General features: G+C 44.8%; 1 protein-coding gene across 3 annotated transcripts in view; it reads right to left on the reverse strand.

The window, feature by feature from the left end:
• Positions 1-7,712: 7,712 nt before the first annotated feature.
• The window catches only part of Mael (maelstrom spermatogenic transposon silencer), a 36,870-nt gene continuing 23,193 nt past the window's right edge, over positions 7,713-21,389 (reverse strand). Inside the window, exons 11-12 of one of the 3 annotated variants that reach the window (XM_027922852.2) lie at positions 20,781-20,856; positions 19,881-20,239 (exon numbers count right to left, since the gene is read on the reverse strand). In XM_027922852.2, coding sequence (XP_027778653.2) covers positions 20,052-20,239; positions 20,781-20,856 — 264 coding nt within the window. In that variant the 3' untranslated portion in view covers positions 19,881-20,051. Of the gene's footprint in view, positions 7,775-13,521; positions 13,586-19,880; positions 20,240-20,780; positions 20,857-21,389 lie in introns of those variants that run through there. The other 2 variants (XM_071619765.1, XM_071619766.1) reach the window with 2 other exon arrangements.

Below are 21,389 nucleotides of genomic sequence, written 5' to 3' on the forward strand. Positions count from 1 at the left end.
TTGGGAGCAGCCTCCTTGGCACCCTTGGCTGCTGAGTTTGCGGAGAGAGCTCTCCTGTTCTCAGGTGCGTTTCCAGAAGGAGCTGGCCCTGGTTCTACTTAGTTCTTCTGCACCTCCTCAGTCAACCACACCAGCCCTGCTCCTCTCTTCTTTCCCATTCCTACTCCAAAATTCCCCCAGCTCCAGGGAAGTCAGGAGGTCTGGAAATTGCTCTTTTTTCTTAAGGGGGTCCTAAAATCTCTGCTGTGGTCTAGGATGTATTGATTTAAAGCTTATCTCCACGAGGGCAAGCTCGTATCCCTGGTTCTGTGGTGTTGGGTGGATTCTGTCTTAATAAACTAAACTGCCACACAACATGGACTGAATGTGTGTGAGGCCCACATCAACAGCAGTTTCCCTCTTGCCCACCCAGCAGGTTTTGAGCCAGACCCAGGTTCCCAGTCTTCTGCCTGTCTCCGTGGTGGCCTTGCATGCCCCAGGGCTGGGCACCTTCTGCCAGCAGCCAACAGAGCAGGTGTGCCAGGCAAGAGGCATAGCAGCTTCCTTAAACTGCCCCAGAGGGACCATGTCCGTTCTGTTGGGGCAAGCACTAGTCATAGCGCTGCCCACCATGCAGGGCAAGCAGGGAAATGCAGGCTCCTTGCCTTGTTAGACTGTTCAGGAGGAAAAGCCATTGGCTGCCGGTTCTGCCACAGCCACATCATTCTAGCTCCTCCCCCTCCCATATCAGAGAGGAGGACAGGGCTCCAAGAAGGACCTCATCAGCTAACCTTGCTAGAAGGTGGGGAGTGGGTAGGAGGCTCTACTGTCCAAACCCCAGCTCCCCGCACTGCCCACTCCTCCCCCCAGCCCTGAGCCTGTGGGAGGATTGGGGAGGGAGGGCTTTTGGTCTGAATTCGAACATGGCACTGTGAGCCATTACAATAGACATTCCAGGATGACACCACGTGCATTTCTGAAAAACTTTGCATTCTTCAAAATCACACTCTAAAAATAATAGGAATTATAGGAGAATTAGGCTTAGAGGCAGCTACATCAAAATGAAGGGGTAGTCCCCAGATCATGCTAAGACCCTGATGATCCTTGTGGAAACACAGTGGTGCTGATGGACACCATGAACACCAGGCTCGCCGTCCGTGGACCTCAGCGCTGGCCCCACTGCTGAAGACCGGCTCATCCGCAGGTGAAAATGACCCAGACAGCTCCTCTGACTTCAAGTGAGGGATCTTCTAGAATGCTGGCTTTCTTCACAAGACTTTTAGCCATGTGCCTATCTTTGACCTTGAGCTTTCTTGCTAGTGTGTGGATAGATCCTGCCCTTGCCACATTGCAGGGAGGAGGGTACCAGGGTCCATCTGTTTAAAAGGTGGTCCTAAGTGTAGTCTTTTTCATCCATAACTTCTTTTGTAACACAGAGGAAAGGCCTTTGTTTTGGTCAGCTCAAGCCAGGCCAAGCTGCATGACCACACGCGCTCTCAGTGGCTCATGGTAGCAAGGTCACTTCTTGCTCAGGTAACACAGCGGACTGGCTCAGCTGTGCTCTGGGTCTTCCTCATTCTGTGGCCCAAGCTGAAGATCACCCTAACTCCTGCACAGTGCTGGTCTCAGGCCGAGGGAAAAGGAAGATGGCAAGACCACAAGGTGACCCTTGAGGCCTCAGCTGAGCAGGAGCCCCTGTGGCCCGTGCTCCTATTCAGGGCCCAGATGGAGCCAGGTGTCAGGGCAGGACTCACCTCCTCCTACAGCGGGAGGCAGGGAGAGGTGTGTCTTCAGGGTTTCTTCCCCGCATGGCTGACCCTAACGCAAAGCCAATAGACTGCTGATCCTCTTCACTGGAAGCCACCTTTCTCAGGAAAGGAAGGCTTTGGTGCAGAGCCTTTAGCGTCTTTCTTAAGGCCTTCGTCTGTGGCTCAGCCTGTGCCTTTTATTGTAGAAAGGGTGTTCTGAAAACACTCCTGAGCTCCCCCAGGTCTGAGGGAGCCAGGGGAGAGCAGGGGTGCAGCCCGGAGGGCTGGAGGCCAGCAGGAGAGGGAGCTACTGCCAAGGCCGCAGCACCCACCTCTGGAGTGGGCAGAGCCCCGCAGCCAGTCCTCCTCCCACTCCCCATCAGCCCCACCCCCCCTGGCTGGAGCCAAGAAGCAGCCAGAGGACAGCGAGCTGGACCACACCCTCTGTGGGGTCACCAGGCTGCAAAGCAGGGAAGAAAAGAAAGAGCAGAGGAGGGAGGGAGAACCCCCAGACATCTGCCCTCACGAGCAGCCCTGTGCCCTCCATCCCCACCACCCCACCTTGTGTGCCTTTGGGAGGGAGAGGAGGGCTCGCCCCCCTTCTACACGCCCTAAAGTGCATTCACTATAAAAGTCACCGATGCAGTTTAAGTTCCCAAAAGGAAACTCACAGCCTATTCCGAGCACCTAAAGAACAAGCTGTGTCTCCAGGTCACTGGGGAGTCTGGGGAGGCTGCTGGACACGTGCAGGGTGGTGGGGATTGTGTGGGGTCCCTCCCCTACACTTTCCCTTTACATTATTTTTCTTGAAACAACCTTAATCTTCCAAAAAAATGTCTAAAAACACTATGAAGATACCTGCTTGAGGGCAGGTTGCAGACACAGGGCTCCACTGCGTTTCCCTGCACAAGTGCAGCACAGCCACCAAAACCCGGGACCCTCCTGGGCCCCTGCGGCCAGCCCACTGGTCCCTCCAGCCTTTCAGCAATGTCCGTGAGAGCAAAAGGGTCTAGTTTAGAAATACTCTGTGCATTTGGTTATCACACGTATTTAATCTTCTTCAGTCTGTGACAATTCCTGTGTCTTTCCTTGATTTTCTGTGACTTTGACACTCTGATGAGTACAAGCCAGTTATTTTGTAAAATGAGTCTCGATTTGAGATGACTGATGTTTTCTCCTGATGAAGCTCTTGCCTCTGACAAGACAATCACAGATGCGAAGCTGTTCTCCTCGCACCCGCCACGAGGCCCAGGGCTTGCTGGATTTCCATTTTCCTGTACTGGAGATACTAGCTTTGATCACTGGATCAAGGTGGTATAGCAAGTCTTCTCCATGCTAAAGCTACTCGCTTCCCACTGCAAATCGTAAGTATTGGGAGGATCTTAGAGACTATGTGAAGATTTCAGTTCTCATCAAACCTGTAATTGACTCATGGATCTCCGAAGGCTTTATAGATTCTCGCACTTCAGTGTCACGCACCAGGTTAGAATCCATTGCTATTGTTATTTTGATACTCAGTTGTCCCCGACCTGCAGTGGGACCTGCCTTTCCAGCTGCCTTCTTGGACCTTTGCCGGGTCCCCATCATTCCTCGTACACTCCCTCACTTTCTGCTGTCCCTCTTCTAGGTTGGTTGTGTTCTGTTTTGTCCCATCTTGACACCAGCCATCTCTCCAGGACCACTGGGCTTGTTTAGTGGAAGTGGAAGGCAGAGGCCAAGGCCTGTGCGTGAGTGTGGATGAGGAGTGCTCACTGCTGTGAGGGAGCTCTGTGCTCAGGCCTCCTGGTGGTGGCAAGATCTAGCAGACCAGATGCTCGACTTCTTCCTCTCGGTATTTACTTCTCCATGCATCCCTCTGTAGTAAAGAGGATCGTTCACACCAGGGCCTGCGATTCCAATCCACCACGCCCCTGGGTCCGTCTGCCTGGACTCAGCCAGGGACCAGCTGGGTCCCGTTTCCTTTGGTTATTGGCTTATTCTGTCAGTCTCCCTGAGGGCCACATTTCCTGCTCACGCTGGTACTCTGCACCCGGAGGACCTGCTGTAGGTGTTCTCTTACTTCTCTTCTAGGAGCCAGGCGGCTTCTGCTTCCCTTGGACTGAGGTTCAGATGAGGTGCGAGGGGTTCAGCTTAGGGGTCAGTGCTATTTTCAACTCTGTGTAGGTCCAACTGTTCCAGCACCATTTGTAGAAAAGCCTTTTCTCCCCCCTTGACTTGCCTTGGTACCTTTACAAAAACAAATCAAAACACCGATTATGTGGCTCTAATTCTGGACTCCATGCTTTTCCATCGAGCTATTTATCTAGTTTTATGCCAATACTACACTGCTTTGATCACCTGGGGTCTACAATAAGTGAGCTGGAGTCCTCTTCATTCTTCTTCAAGGTGTTTTGACAATTCTAAATCCCTTTGAAAATTAACTTTATGCTTACAAAATAAATGCTTGTAATTTTGATTAGTATTACATTTAATTACAGATCAAGTTGGAGAAATTGGTATCTTAACATCTGAGTCTTCCAATTTGTGAGAATGGTGTGTTTATCTTATTACTTAGGTCTCTAATGTCTCTCAGAAGAATTTTGTAGTTTTCAGTAAGGGGATATGCAGTTATTTTGTTAAATTTAAAATTTGTTAAATTTTGTTAACACTATTATAACTGGAATTAGCTTTTAGACTTTCATCTGTTTTGCTTATTTTGAAGTTCTGGTATTAACCACACACATTTAAAATGATTGTCTTCCTACTGAATCAACCTTTTTGTCAGTAGGAAGAAATGGTGTTTTTTATCAGTGGCAATGCTCTGTCTCAGAATTATATTGACTAATATTAATATAAAACTTTGCTATTTTCTTCATGATAGCTTTTGTTCTTTTCTTTTCTTTCTTTTTTGAGGTATCTGTGATTGAACTCAGGGGCATTCAACCGCTGAGCCACATCCCCAGCCCTATTTTATATTTTATTTAGAGAAAGCATCTCGCTGAGTTGCTTAGCAGCTTGCTTTTTTGCTGAGGCTGGCTTTGAACTTGTGATCCTCCTGCCTCAGCCTCCCAAGCTGCTGGGATTACAGGCCTGCACCACTGAGCCTGGCCATGATGTCTTTTTAAATTATTTTAGATTTGACCTGTGTCATTCTATTTACAATGAATCTTCCTTTTAAAATCCATTCTGATGGTCTCTTCCTTTGAATGGAGGGTTTGTTTCCATGTAATATTATTCATATATTATATACACTACATATTATATAATATGCTACATATGCCATAAATTACATATAAACTATATATCACACACACACACATACTAAACATATCAACACAATTTATATTACATATTGTATGGCCCCCAGGTTGTCCCTCTGGAGCGGTGACCCCCTGGAGCATTGACCTACCAACTTCCTGCACGCAGATTCTGCTGGTTAAGGGCTAATTCCTCCTGTGAGGAGCTGCCCCTAAGTCAGTAAGTGAACAACAGAGGCTGACAATTTGGAATCTGCTCTGCAACAGTAGCCAGGTCTTGGCCAATCAGAACGACCGGCGCTGGCCCATCCATCGCAGGTGTCTCCACATTGAAATAAGGCAAAGGCGTCTGTCTTCCTGCTTCTGGTTTCTGTGTGTGTCTTCCTTTTCTCTGGCTATAAATACAGCCTGCACATGTGGTGGGGTGGTACATTCTGAATTGCTGCCAGATTCTAGAATTGCCAGGAAAAGCCAATTAAGATCTGAAAAACTGGATTCCTTATAACTGTCTTTTAACAGGGTTGCTTTTGGGCTGCCACATCCCCATACTTCCTGGTGCCCCGGTGGGTGGGTGGCATCCTCCTGAGGCAAAAGAGAAGAGACTGAAACGTGTGCTGGCACAGGTGCCCAGAGCCGGGTGCTGACCTGTGCATCCCTGCACTGAAGTCAGGTGGTCAGAGGAGGAGGCTCAGGGACCATACGTATTGGCTCCAGCCCTGGTCCCCCAGGCCAAGCTTCCAAGGTGGCCCCACCCCAATGAGCCCCAGTCCTCAAGGGCCCCCTATGGCTCCTGGTCGCGGTCACGGTCTCCAGGTGTGGCAGGCGGAGTCAGACTCTTTGGTTTTCACTGGCGAGGTCTCAATGCCTGCGGCCAGTTCCAGAGGTGTGGGCTGCAGCAGCCCCTCCTTTCTCCATCATGGCTGGATGGCACGACCTGGCCGGGCCACACCAAGAGCAGAGGGCCCCGCTGTGTCTTCCCAGCCCTAGTCCTCCAGGTCAGCCCGAGGCGGGGCTCAAGATGCCGCTTTCAGCTCTCCTCTGTGAGTCCTCCCGTTCCCCATGGTCTGGCCGGCCACCTGAGGTCCACCTGGGCTGCCTTCCTGGTTGGAGCCACCCTCCCCGGTTCTTCCTTCTCACGGGGCCCCCAGGCCAACTCCATGCAGAACCAGGCCGGGTGGCCTCCACACAGGCAGTGTTTCCAGGAGGCACCCCCTCCTCAGAATGAAGACCACGGGGCCTCCCCTCCCCTCCCTCTGCTGGCCCAAAAAGAACATGTGCACCCCAGAAGCCTCGACAGGTTCTGACTTTGGATTCACTGCCAACAGTAAATTCCAAAATGTCTATTGAAAGAAACAATACAGGGAATTGTACAAAGTCTGTGGTACAGTGACTTCACCCCGTCCCAGGCCACCCCTCAGAGCTGTTCTTGGTTCAGGCCACCTTGGCACTGGAATCACTGTACCCCACAGGGTGCTGTTGTTAAAAACAGTATTAAGTCACTTCTGTGTTTATTGTTAGGACACTGTCGAGGACACTGCTCACCACGTTTGTTGAATCCACCGGAGAATCTTCTCTCAAGTCCTCCTACTAGGAAGGTTATGGCTACTCACGAACAACAAATTTGTTATATACATACTGTTTTTGCTTAAGGACACCACGAACTCTACATGATTCGTGTTCTCCTCTTTAGAGTGGTTTTGAGGAAGCTCCAGGTCAAACTTGGGCACACCCAGCCCCTGTACAGGATATTCCTAAGTAGAGCTGGTGACAAGTGGTCTATCTTCCAGCTTCCTTCCCCTCATTTTTATCTTCACATTGATTTTGCCTTTATTTGGTTTTCATCATTTGTGCATTTGTGGAACCGCCTTAAGCCTTTAAGAAAATGGGAGTGAATGGCCTTGAATAAGGAGAGCGGAAACAGGAAACAGGCGGGCAGTCCCTGGAGCATGGAGGGCTGTAGCTGGGGCAGGCTTGGGACCCCAGGCAGCAAGGGGAGGCGATGCCCTCTGAGGGTGGCCAGGAAGTGGCCGGGCCTTCTGAGGACACCTTGAGTGTCCTCGCGGAGGAGGAGGGGCTGCCTCCGCAGCTGGAGGAGGGTCCACAGGGCACCAGAAGATGTCCTTTCCTTTCTAGCACTTGAAGCAAACCCACCAGTTTCCACTTTGCCCTTTTTTGTCACAGAACTGGCTGGAGGAATTCTAAAGTGGGAAGACTTAATTGGGCATCGCTTATTCAGTGCAAGAATCTTCCACAACCTTTTTTCCTGAATCAGTGTCAGGTTCCCATGATCAAAGCTTTTCTGCTTGCACATGAAACTCACTCCTGACGTTCCCAGAGGGCTGGACAGACTCTCACTCTGAGCCTTGCCTACGTGGGGACCTCCAGGGTTGGGCAGTGCCTCACAGTGCGTGGGCCCTGAGTGACGGCAGCACACACCTGCATGCATCTCCAGAGCAGCAGAGGCGGAAGTGGGTGCCTGCAGGATGGCACCTGGACACACACTGAGGCTGTTCCACTCCCTCCCCCGCCAGCAATCAGAACCCAAGGAGTTTTCTAATTTCTTTGTGCTGCCCGAATGGGCACGGGCCTCACTGTGCCAGCAGCAATTATCCCTGATTGCTGTGAGAAGAGGAGGTGGCAGCTGTCTGGAGGCAGGAGCTTTGCAAGGTGGGTTTTAAGTCTCTTCTCAGCAGGTATCCAGGAAGAGGCTTCAGACACTCTACCAGCTTTCCAGAAAATCAGACTCAGCAAATCCCAATTAGCTGGTTTCCCTGCCTAAATATCTTGCGGTGTGCACAGGCATGCTGGAAGCTGTCAAGAGTGGAAACGATCTGTTAGAAGTTCACAGAGCCAGCTCACGAGCATCTCCTGAGAAGCACTGGGCTTTATAAAGCAGAGTCAAAGACACACACCATTTTAATCTTCATGCCACTATCAGCCAGGCATTATTAATCTCGATTTATAGATGAAGAAACCGGGTCTCAGAACATTGATGGCACCTGTCAAACTTGGATCATGAAGCCAATCGATGACAGATAGGACCCAGTCTCAGGCCTAGCTATAAGTTCTGAGCTTTATTACTGAACTTTCTCTTTTAGACTGTATGTTTATCAGCTTTTTGTCACTGTAACAAAATACCTGAGAAAATTGTCTTATAGGAGGAAAAGTTTATTTTGGCTCCAAGATTCAGTCCATAGTGGCTTTGGTCCCACTGCTATAGACCTGTGGCAGCACAGGGCATGGAGGAGGAAATCCACTCACCTCACGGCAGCCAGGAAGGAGAAAGAGGGAGAGGCAGAGGGAAGGAGAAAGGGGAAGGGGGCTAGGACAGAGACAGTCCCCAAGGGCATGCCTTCAGGGACCTACTCCCTTCAACAGGGTTCCATTCAGTTAAAGCCCCACCTCTGAACCGCAGGGAGGACCGCGCCCTCAGCACTCAGACGTGGGGACACCCCAGGTCCCAGCCACAGCAGAGAGATGCAGAGCCCTTAAATAAACACAGGAGTTCAACACGTTGCTCACCTCACAGCTCCCTTGGTCCCTTGCTCGCAGCCTTTCCCTCCCGCGTGCTCCCCTCAGCCCCGTGCTCCACTTCTGGCTTCCACTGTCCCCCTCACAACATGAAACACACCTTGTAGTCGCTTTGAACCTGTCCCACGACCAGGAGGGCTCTGGGGCTTGGCCAGGTCACAAGGGCTGCTCTCTAGATGGACCAGGCCACCAAAGGCAGAGTCGATTGATGTTATTTTTACTCCCCTAGCTCTACAGGCGGAGGCTGTGGAAATAACTCAGGAAGACTGAAAACCAGGGGCCCTGCTGTGTGTGACTTAGCAATGACAAGCCCTCTGGAGGGTTTTTGGTATTTTTTCTTCGTTTGGTTGATTTTTGGCCTCACTGATGAAAGAATATACTGAGACAAGTGAGGCTGAAGGTCTGCTAGCACTAACAGTCACTCTTGCAGTAGAAACCAGGTCATTACCACTGCTTTTGACTCAGTGGAGAAAATGCAAACACAGGGAAATCATAGCAAAGAAGAGTATATTCTTTAGGGCTGATCCCTGAATCAGGAGAATAATGTCCTTTCCTTCTCCACCACTCTTTGAGGGAGAACAGTGCTCGGACACGGTGTGTACGCAAACATTATTAGTTGAATTGATTAGTTAATTATGAGAATTGAAATACCCAAGAAATCCAATATTCCTTACCTTAGATTCAAACCTGAATCAACATCTGAAAACATCTGTGCTTTGTCCATATGCTAATTACACATCAGCTACACTCTAGGGTCCCATGCCACCTTCCAACTGCATTTCACAGGAGCTGAGGTCTCTTGGACAGAGTATTTTTGCTAGAATTCGAGACTGTTTACAGAAAGGTCATAATTCAAAATAAAAAGAAAAGCTTCATCAGGGATATGAACAGGCAATGCACAGAAAATAAGTGAAAGTGACTGTTAGCCCTTTGAAAAGGTGCCCAATATCACTCTTTCTTATCGCAAGATGAATGTAAATTGAAACTACACTAAGATACCATTGCTTGCCAGTAAGGTTGGCAAACAACTAAAATGTGGCATGTGCTCTGCTGGTGAGGCAACCGTGATGCAGGAGGGCCCTTCGGCACTGCTGGAGGGAGGGGAGAATGGCACAATTCAGACGAAGAGGAACTTGGCCAAACCTAGCAGAAAGATACCATTTGACAAAGCAGTCACCCTGGAAGTTAGTCTTTTGGGAATCGAGATTCTACAACACCATCCAAAAACATACTAGCAAGAGTAGCACAAGACAAGATGCACAGGTACCATTGCAACACTATTGGTGATAAAGACTAGCAGCAGCCGGAACTGATGGGTCAATAGTTAAACAGGCAGAGCTTCCACCACACAGAAAAATACACTGTAGAAACACCAAGGAGGGTCTCTCAGTGATCGCTAGGGGACAGTGTTGAGGGAAGCAAAGTGAAGAAAAACATGCATGATATGCCACCTTTTACATAAGAAAGAAAAAATAGCTGTCTATGGACTAAGACCTCCGAGACTATGAGCTCCCAAATAAACTTTTCCTTTAAAATTGTTCTTGTCTGGTCTTTTAGTCACAGCAGTGAGAAATCTGACTAAAACACAGGTCATGAGACCTTCCTGTAGGGAGTGCCCTCCTGGCTACCTGGAGGAAAGAGCATCCTCACCTCCAGGACTATGAGCCAAGAAGAATCCGAACAGGCCTTCCTAAGTCCCTTGTTGATCACTGGTACCTCATATCTTTTTGCCGTCAATCATATTTTTCCATGACTGACCGTTCCTCATTAAGTCCACTATGAAAATCACTTTAACTGAGTTCCCATTTTGTTATAAAGGCTCTCAAGTCATGTGGAAGTTATAATTTGTATGCTTTTCTGTTTTTTGTTTTGATTTTTGGTTATAAGATCTTAATCATGAACCCAAGATGAGTAGAAAAACATTTTCCTCCCCCACATTAGCATTTCTGCTTTTTGATATAGGGAATAAATAATACATGGCATGGTGAGTACGGTTCTGCTATGGCCTGGGGTTGAAGAAGCTGCATCTGTGTACCAAAGACCCTACAGACGTGTGCCTTGGCTAAGTGGAACGTCAGAGGTGTGGTGTAGATCGGGAGCCAAAGTTATCTTGGGCTACTTTTGTCCCTTTTAACAGTCACTTCTTATCAACCTCTGTATCTGACACCCTTGTGACTTACAGAAAAAACTCTCAGAATGTATTGCTAAGCTTGAAACACCTCTAGCCTCCACCAACCTCAAAGCTGAGACACCTGAACCCTGTGGAGGAGACTGCGCCATCTCACTGGGGTTCGCCTGCTGGAGGACCTCACCGGTGTATCTAGTAAGTACACTGACTCATGACTTTTTATTCTGTGACTATGAAAGTTCATGTCACCTCTTTCACAGTGGAACGTCATCCAAACTAACTTGAATCTGTGTTTCAAGGCCATGGTCACACTGATATTTGGCTCAAAGTAAACTATTTTCTTATTTCCTTTAAAGTTATTATTTTACATCAATAATTTCGAAGAAACTGGTCCCATTGGTAGTCTGGGGGAAAAGGAATTGGGTACTCTGGGACAATGGTGTCATGCTTAAGAGTTTCTGTTTACCCTTTTTAACTTCTGAATTTGAACTACAGAAATACCTATCCTACACTTCTATAAATATCTTTTGTCCCTATACTGGGGAGACAAAATATACATACACAGCTTTACTACAAGATGGAAAATGTGACATGCTCTGAGGCAGAGGACAATTGTCCTGGGCTGGGCTGGAGAATCATTAGGCAGGAGTGAGAACTTATGTTTTTATGTGTGTCTATTTCTCTATTTTTTTAAGGTACTGAGACTGAACCCAGAACCTCCCCATACCAGCAGGTGCTCTACCACTCAACAATGTCCTAGTGAAGCCAGACTTTGAGACCAAACTCCATTCTCCTCTTCTCCTGGCAGGTGGCATCAGCTCAAAGTGTGGCACCTGGAAGAGCCAGCTTCTTCCTCTGCTATTGAGTGTGTGTTACGGCTCTCAGGGTAGGAGCTCTAGATGGTGGGCCATGCCCACCACTGTTGCCACAGCCACCATTGCTCACCGCCAACTTTTCCCTGGGTTCTTGTCTTACAAACCAGACAACAGAATCCAAGGGTGGAAAGAGCAGGATTTATTCAAGTGTGAAGAACAGCAGAATGTATTTCTAAAATGAACAAATAAAATTAGAAAATAGAGAACTCTCACAAGGACAACAGGTGAGCCTGACAGAGGTTGCCACCTGAATGTGCTAGTCGAGGGGCTTCTCTACACTTGGGTCAACACCATTGGTCCAAATTCATGCTCATCAGGGCTTGGGAAAGTGCCATGCTACTGGCTAGCCCTACAATCCCATTCAGCTCTGCCCCACTTGTTTTATACCCATTTGTTGGGAAGCGAGAGGTTCGTGGAATTGGGGATGTTGCAGAGTGGGGGTATATGTAGAGCAGGTGTCCACACCAGGCCAGCCTGCCCCTGTGAGGTGACAGTCTGCACCCTCTGGCTCCCAGCTCCTCAGACCCACACTGGGATGGTGGGTTCTGTGGCCCTCCAGGGCCACAGCTCCAGGACAAGGACTTGGCGTCATTGTTTAAATATACTTCATTGGCACTAGAAGGAGCTTCTCACCTTGTGCTCAAGTCGTGTTCAGAGCACTGTGGCCTCTGACATTTTGTTTTGGTTGGGGGGAGGTTAAAAACAGGTCCCAGAAAATGAGAAAAGTTGAAAAAGGGTGTTGACAGCATTTGGTAGAGTCAGGGTCTGAGGTCATTAGTTAGAGGCCTCTTAAGTGCTTGCCAGCCTCCTCTGTGACCTGTCCAACGTTCAGGTAGCTGTGCTGAACACCAGGGTGTGCCAGCAGGACGCAGAAATGCACGCTATTTTTAGCGAGTTCTAGTACAAATGCTAGATTCTCCTTGGAACCTGCTGGCAGATTTGCCTCTCAGCTCCCCAGAAGCCAATTTTATTTAAATTGTCCTCTTGTCTATCATCTTAAATGGTGAAATGGACATTTTAGATTCTTCAAACTGCTGTAGTGGGTGAATAAAATCCTAAGGTGGCAGCCAACAGGGGCTGCATTGAACGTTTCAGGGTGGCTTTTTATTTATTTATTTATTTATTTTTCCCTTGCAAAAAGTTAAGGGCATAAAATCTCACAATTTACTGGACAAGCACACAGGATCCTTCTACCTTTATTTTCTAAAGTGGAATAAAGTCTCAGTATAATTTTGATACAAATAATCTGTCTGGATTCACATTTGCTGATATCCCTGCCATATCATCTCACATTTGACTGTTTTGGAATAATATTCTCTTAAAGTCCTTTATTGTAAGTTTAATGACGGCAAACTTTCGTTAAATCCACAATTTCATTAAATCTATCATTCTGTTTAATCCACATTTAGTTTATCCCCTCTCTTCAAATATATTATACTGGGTTCAAAAGTTTAGTTTGACAATTATTTTCTCACACAAGTTGTGAAGTCCTTCTCCACATGCTGTGGCTGCCCAGCTGCTGCCGGAAGTCTGCAGTCTGACTCCAGCTGCTTCCCAGATCTACCATGTTCTGTTTTCCCTTCACTTTCTCTAGATTTATTTATCCTGAAGATTCATGATTTTCACTTCTTAAAAATTTAAGTCATTATTCCTGTAAATACTTCTACTCATCCTTTCTCCCTTCATGCTTCTCTGTAGGGATTCCAATTAGACTTCCTTTTTTTCCTTAGACTTTTTTTTTTCCCTATATTCTAGGTAATTTCTTTAAAATAACCTTCCAAGGCAGTAATTTTCTTTTCAGATATAAATTTTCATTGAGGGTTTTGTCACTTCAGGAACAATTATATGTATTTTGTTCCTAGAAGTTCCTTTGTTTCTTCAAACATTCTTGCTTAAGCAGTCACAGCTTGCTCTTTGTGGACTGTGCGGACACTTCATACCTGAAGTCCCAGCTTCTCACCCACAGCCCCAGTGCGACAGTCCTCTGGGGCAACTGCTGTCTGTGGACACTGCCCTTGGGATCTCCACCTTCTGTCACACTTCCCAGGCTTAACAAGCTTACTGTTTTGATGCTGATCTCCAGGAATCCTAGAGACCAAGGGAGGAAATATTCCTTTAGAGGACTGTTGCCCATTTTTGACAGTGTCCAGAACAGGTCACCAGCCTGGCACCATTTTCAGCCCCTGAGAGGGCAAAGACTCAGGCTCCAGCTCCCCGTTCTCTGTCTGTCATACCTCTCCTTCAGACAGAGTCAAGGATTCTAGTTTTATCTAGTTCTGGGGACTGAATTCAGGGGTGTTTTACCACTGAGCTACATACCCAGACCTTTACATTTGAGACAGGGTTGCCCAGGCTGGCCTACAACTTGTGACCCTCCTGTCAAAGCCTCCAGAGTCACTGGGTGGGGTGGGTACTGGGGATGAACCTAGGGCCTCGTACAGGCTAGGCAAGCGCTCTACCCCGAGTTATCTCCCCAGCCCCAGAATGCCATTTTTTAAATATATATTATTTATTTATTTGTTCTAATTAGGTATGTATGACAGCAGAATGCATTTCGATTCTCTGTACACAAATGGAGCATAACCTTTCATTTCTCTGGTTGGACACAATGTAGTGTCATACCATATGTGCAGTTATACATGTACCTAGGGTAATGAAGTCCATCTCATTCCACCACCTTTCCTGGCCCCATGCCCCCTTCTCCTTCCCTCCCTCCCCTTTGCCCAGTTGAAGTTCCTCCATTCTTCCTATTCCCAGCCCCCATTATGAATCAGCATCCATTATCAGAGAGAGAACATTGGGCCTTTGGGTTTTGAGGATTGGCTTACTTCGCTTAGCATGATATTCTCCAATTCCATCCATTTACCTGAAAATGTCATTATTTTATTCTCTTTTAATGCTGAGTAATATTAATATTCCATTGTGTATATGTACCACAGTTTCTTTATTCACTAGAATGTTATTTTTAAGTACACTTCAACACTAATAATTTAGACTGGGAACTGAACTGGTTTAAATAGTCAAGGCCCATATAGTAAATATTCAGGTTTCACAGGACATAAAATTGTCATTACTCAATTCTGCTGTTATAGTGTAAAATTAACCATGGATTATACTTAAACAATTGGTGTGGCTATATCTCCATTAAACTGTTGGCAAAAAATGGGGCAGGTCAGCTTTGGCCAGAGCTTCATGGCTTGCCAATCTGTGAGTTAGACAGCATGTTTTACCAATTAACTTCTTGTATTTTATTCATTTTTCTTCTGAAGAACATCCTTTAGCAATTCTTTCAGAAAAGAGCCTGTAAGTGATAAGCTTTAAATGTTTTTATGGTCATGTGCTACAAAAATGGCATTTCGGTCAATGATGGACCATGTATATGATGATATGATAGTAGCCTCAGATTAACTAGTGACATAACCAACTTCATGTAAGCACACTCTACGATGTTCACACAGGGACAAAACTGTGTACTGACACTTTCCTTTAAGTGAAAAGACAACCCCAAAATGGCAGAAAATATTCACACATCATTTATCTGCCAGAGTCAGATTCTGTACAGAACTCTCAATGGTGAAAGAAGAAGCAACATCTCCACAGCATGATAGAGCAAGTGCTGGTGTGCAAGTGGCACTGAGTTACCCACCAGGTCCAGCCACACTCACAGCAGGTTTCAACAGATAAAAGAGCCCTGTTTTGGAAGATGATGCCATCTAGGATTTTCATAGCTAGAGAACTCAAGGCCTGGTTTCAAAGAACAGACTGACTCTTTTAAGTTAGGAGATAGTGTTGCTGATGACAAGTTGAAGCCAGTGCTCACTGAAAATCCTAGGCCCTTAATCCTCCTCTGCCTGTGCCCCATAAATGGGACAACACGGGGATGACAGTACATCTGTTTACAACATGGTTTACTCAACACTTTAAGATCTACTGCTCAGGAGGAAAAAAATTTCTGACAATGCACCTGGTCATGCAAGACCTCTGAGAGGTTCAAGACTAATGCTGTTTTGATGCCTACTAACACCACATCTGCTCTACAGCCCATGGGTCAGAGTAACTTTTACTTTCAAGTCTTAGGAAGTCCCTTTTATAAAGTTATAGCTGCCACACAAAGTGATTCCTCTGATGGAAAATCTTCTGGGAAGGATTCACTATTCTAGATGACCCTAAAATACCAACACCCAGGAAGTTTGGAAGGAGTTGGTTGCAACCCTTGTGGTTGACTTTCAGGGTCTCAAGACTTCAGTGAGGAAGTAACTTGATGTGGCAAAAACAGCAAAAGAACTAGAATCAGAAGTGGAGCCTGAATATGTGACATAATTCTACAATTTCATGATAAAATTTTAATGGACGAGGGGTTGCTTCTTAAGAGCAAAGACAGTGTTTCTTGAGATGGAATCTACTCCTGGTGAAGATACCGGGAAACACTGCTGAGATAACCAAAGACTAAGAATATCAACTTAGTGGATAAAGCAGTGGCAGTGTTTCAGAGGATCAACTCCAGTTATGAAAGGAGTTCTACTGTGTTAGAATCTGAATCTGAAATGTCCCCCAAAAGCTGATGTGTTGATGGCTTGGTCCCACTGCAGCAGTGTTCAGAGGTGGGGTCTCTGGAGGTGACTGTATCACGAAGGCTTTAACCTCATGAATGAATTGTTTCCACTATAGCTTGATGGCCTGCTGGGTGGTGGTACAACCATAAGAGGTGGGCCTAGTTGGAGGTAGTAGATCATTTGGGGCATGGCTTTGAATGGAATATCCTGGTTTTGGCCCCCTTTTGCTCTCTTTGCTTCCTGGCTGCCATAAGATAAGCAGCTGCACTCCAGCACATGCTCCCTGCCACAATGTTCTGCCTCACCACAGTCCCCACAGAAAAATGGCCTGAAACCTATGAAACTATGATCCAAAATAACCTTTCCTTCTTTGATCTTCTCAGGTACTTTGTCACAGTGACAGAAAGTGAACACGGTGGGTAAAGGGGTAACAGCATCCCATGAGAGTTCTTTCATGAAAGGACCAACTGATGTGCCAAATTTTTAAGAAATTGCTATATCCAACTTAACCTTCAGCAGTCATCGCACTCATCAGCAGCCGTCAACATCAAGGCAAGACCCTCCACTAGCAAAAGACAGACTCCCTGAAGGCTCGGATGATACTGGCATTTTAAAAAAATATTTATTTTTTTAGTTCTCGGCGGACACAACATCTTTGTATGTGGTGCTGAGGATCGAACCCGGGCTGCACGCAAGACAAGTGAGCGCGCTACCGCTTGAGCCCCATCCCCAGCCCGATACTGGCATTTTTAAGTAATCAAGTATTTTTAAATTCAGCCATGTAGTTTTTTTTTTTTTTTAAAAAACACCCAATGCTATCACACATTTAGTCTAGCATAAGCGTAAGTTTATATGGACTGGGAAACCAAAGTCCATGTAATTTGCAATATGGCCACATATTTACTTTATGCAGTGATCTAGAACCAAACATACAACATCTCTAAAGTTTGCCTGCAGACTTCTAACTTCCTTAAACTTCTGAAGATATTACTGCTTTGTCTTCTTACAACCAGTTTGGCTGACAAGAATCCTGAGGTCAATCTGATTATCAACTGCCTTTTGTAGGCAATTTATTCCCGTCTCTAATAATTATTTTCAAGGATCTTCTCCTGAAGATCTTCTTTATCCTGAAAAAGATAAAGCTACAGACAGCAGGTCCTTGTTACGGTTTTTCTCTTACTTATGCCACTTGGCTCTCAGCAGGCCCTTTCTACTAGGAATTTCTCAATCTACTTTGTTCCTCAGTGTGGGCTGTACTGTCATATGTATTATTTTCAGTTATTTTGGGAGAGGAAAAGTAGACAGTGCTTGTGACTTTTTTCATTTTTGGGGGGTGGGTGGGAAGGTTATTGGGAATTGAACCCAAGGGTGTTCTACCACTGAACTCAACTCTCCAGACCTTTAAAATTTTTTTATTTTGATACAAGTCTCAAAAGGCTGCTCAGGCTGGACTGGAACTTGTGCTCCTCCTTCTGCAGCCTACTGAGTGGCTGGGATTACAGGAATGCAGCAGCATCCAGCTTTAGTACTCTACCTTGAAACCTGTTTCCTGGCTTTGTTTTATCAGCACAAAAGCAAACAGTTTGGCTTGATGTACTTTTTCTCTTTCACCTCTCCTGCACAAGCATCCAGGTTTCTTTCAATCAGGGAAAAATTCTTAAAATTCTTCAAATGTACTACTTCATTTCAAATACATATTTTAACAAGTGCTATTCTTTAAATTCCCCTCTCCTCACTTCGTCTATTCTGAAACTTTCTCACTCTTTTAATTTTAATCTCTCTACAAAATTGCTCCAGATCAACCTGGGATTCTGTCCATCACAAATGGGGAATCTTTCTCTGTCCCACTACTCTGACTTCCACATAGCACCTTTCCTGAGCATTCACATACTTTACAACTCACTAAGAATACGATGACGTGGTTTCAATACAATGACAAGGTTTTAGAACCATCATCGTTATTTAATTCCAGAACATTACCAACATACTCCAAAGAAACCCTGTATCCAGTAACTCCTCATCACCCCCTGGCAACCACAAATCTAGTCTTCATGGATTTGTCCTTTCTGGAAAATTCATATGCACACAGAATCATACAGTATGTGGTCATGTGTGTCTGGCTTCTTTCACTTATCATAATGTCTCCAAGGTTCATCCACGTTGTACATGTAGCACTCCATTTTCACAGCTGAATGATGATTCCCTTGTATAAATATACCACATTTTCTTTACCAATCTATTAGTTAATGGGCACTGGGGTCATATCCATTTGGGGGCTATCATGTCCAAGGTTCTGCAGGAAAACATTTTCAGTTTTCCTGGGTATAAACCTAGGAATGGACTTGCTGAATGATATGGTTACTGCAAGTTTAAATTTTTTTGAGGAATTACCAAATTGGTTTCCATAGCAACAGTATCATTTTTACATTCCTATCAGCAATATTTGAGGATTCAAATTTCTCCACATTCTTATTTTCCATTTTTTGATGATACCATTCCAGTAGTATCCTTGTAATTTGTGTTAAGCATATTTTAAATTTTTTTTCATGGTACATAATAATGCATCATTGTGGGATTTGTACACGTGCATAACATAATTTGGTCAAGTTCACTCCTTAGTTCCTCCTCTCCTTCCTCTTCAGATCCCCTTCCTCTACCCAACTCGTCTCCCTTCTACTTTCATAAGATCCCTTTTTATCCTTTTTTTCTCTCTACAAATGAAAGAAAACATGGCTAGGGGGCTAAATTATAATGTTAGACCTTCCTTCCTCTTCCTCAGGAAACCCAATTATTATTATGCTGATTTTTAATAGATAAAATGATTCCAAAGCTTGAATATGAAGTTTTTAGAGAAAAAAAACCCCTGTTACTAGAAACACAGTCTACTGTTTCTTATTCAAACCTCTGGTATTAGACATGGAGTCGGGGAAAGGAAGTTAGAGGGCAGGATGGTATGTCAGGAGCATGGTATCTGGAATCAGAATGACCCGGTTAGGAACAACATTTCATTTCCTTAACAGCTGTGCAACTTGAGGGCTGCTGATAGTGCTATTGTTTTGTATCTCCTTCAGAGTGGTTGATAAGGATTTCACAAGATGATAAACATAAAACATCCACTAAGTCAGTACTCAATAGTTAGTAAAGGAGAATTATATGTATAAAGAAAAACCTTTTCCCTTCAGAGTCTCATGACACACCTTAAGTGATTCTGTGTAATCAGAGGGACCAAGGTCTCAGGTTGGACAGTCCTAAGAAAGAATGCTGTTTCTGCCTATGTTAAGTATAGTCTTGGCTCTGGTTCCAAAGGAAACAAAATTCTGTGTTCCTCCTCTGGGACTACTTAATACTCCACACTAGGTTAAGAACGTCAGCCAGCAGGGTTCAGTCACTGGGTAGACACCTGATACAGTATGATATTTCCTTGAGTTCTGTGGCCCCAAATCCTAGAATTCAGTCATTATCCAGCCAGGTGATTAATTTACATAATTTTTCTCCTTTTGAATTCTCATCTTCAAATGACTCCTTTTGCCAGAGTAAGCTTATTTCAAAAACTTTTTAAAGTAGCACAACTTTATTTTTTGTTAAAATCTAAATTTCTTAGGTATCTGCAATGCAAATGGCCTCAAGATCTCCAGTATAAGGTTCTTATATTTCATAATAGGAAGAAACAGATTAATACTCAAAATACCTTTATTGCAGGGGAGAGAATTACTAATTTATAACAGTCCCTAAAGCACAGTTCTTATAGAATACTGAACTTCAACGGCATGCCCACCATACCATCAGAAAACAGAATAAGCTTCAAAAGGAAAAAAGCAGGAATGCCAAGATCTTTTCCAACCACAATTATTTTTAATCTATGAAACAGAGTTTCCTTACAAATTACATAGTCTTTAGAGTAGTGACATTTATCATTGATGTGATCTATGTGTTTAATACGACTGTAGTCAGAAGGGAAGTTGGGCCTGTTATTTTTCCAGAAACTGAAAAAAGTACCATCATTAAGACAAAGAAGAGAAAGATTTATACCCGTCTTTTTGGGACATGTAAGGTGAGAGTGAGGTCTCACAGTTGGAGAATTTGTGGATATTGCTGGAGGAATTGGAAATGCTTTCTAGTAAGCGGGTAATCCCTCTTCCTCGAACACTGCTGTTTTGGCCTGAAATTTTCACCCCAGATGGGTAATCACCTAGGATATTGAAAATATAATAAAAGGAAATGTAGTGATTTTTCTCTAAAGACTACTTTAATTGCTGACTCTCATCCTACTGTAGGCCCCTAAGCCTTATTTAAATAGATAATGAAAAGAAGAAATTCTATGTAAAGGAAAAGGCAGAAAAATGTTCCCTTTTGTTTTTAGAGCACAAAATCCTAATTGAAGTTCTTCAAGCACCACTTGAAATTTCATGTTTACTAGCTTTTAAAGTTTCTCATCTCCCAAAAGATATATCACCACATCAAAATTATACAACCATAGTGGCTACAATCTTTTTTTCTAATACCCTGAACAAAAGTCTGAGGAATAAGTTATACTCCATGAAAGTGATAAAAAAATGTACATATCAAATTGTATAAGGCACTAATGCCAAGCAAAACACCTAATTCAACAAGCTTCCTATATACTAAAGCTTATCTAGGAACATCTGATGCTTAGTAAGCTGGGACCTTAGTAAGCTTTAAGGCCCTAAAACCTCTGTAATGTACATTCTTATAAAATTTAAGATGCTTACCAGTGGCTGTGTTTGACCTTTGTTCCTGATTAGAAGAGTTGAAATGAGAGAATCCTGGACTCTCAACCCTTAGCTTCTGTAAAGTAACAGGAAAATACCAGGGGTGGGGGGAAATGTTTATTTCTTATCAAATATTGGATGGTCTACTTCAAATGACTCTTTACAAATGCAAACTAAGACTCAAATAGTTTTCCTGTGTCTATCAGCTTTTGCTGCAAAGGGAAGGAGAGATATAGGGTACTCTGGAGGGACATTAGGAATTACAGGGTCCTTTTTTTTTGGTACTGGTGATTGAACTTAGGGGTACTTAACCACTGAGCCACATCCCCAGCCCTTTTTTTTTTTTTTTTTTTTTGGTATTTTAATTTAGAGACAGGGTCTCCTCGAGTTTCTAAGTGCTCCACTAAGTTGCTAAGGCTGGCTTTGTAGTCAAGATCCTCCTGTCTCAGCCTCCAGAGTCACTGGATTGCAGGCATGCGCCACTGTGCCCAGTAGTTCTTTTTTTTTTTTTTTTTTAAAGATGAGGTTGTTGGCCAATAAGATTCAGAACAGAGGGAAACCCTCACGATACAAGAAATAAGAATAAGTTACTGTGTTATGTCCTTGATT

Source organism: Marmota flaviventris, chromosome 12, assembly GCF_047511675.1.
Source record: "Marmota flaviventris isolate mMarFla1 chromosome 12, mMarFla1.hap1, whole genome shotgun sequence".
Taxonomy (NCBI): Eukaryota; Metazoa; Chordata; class Mammalia; order Rodentia; family Sciuridae; genus Marmota; species Marmota flaviventris.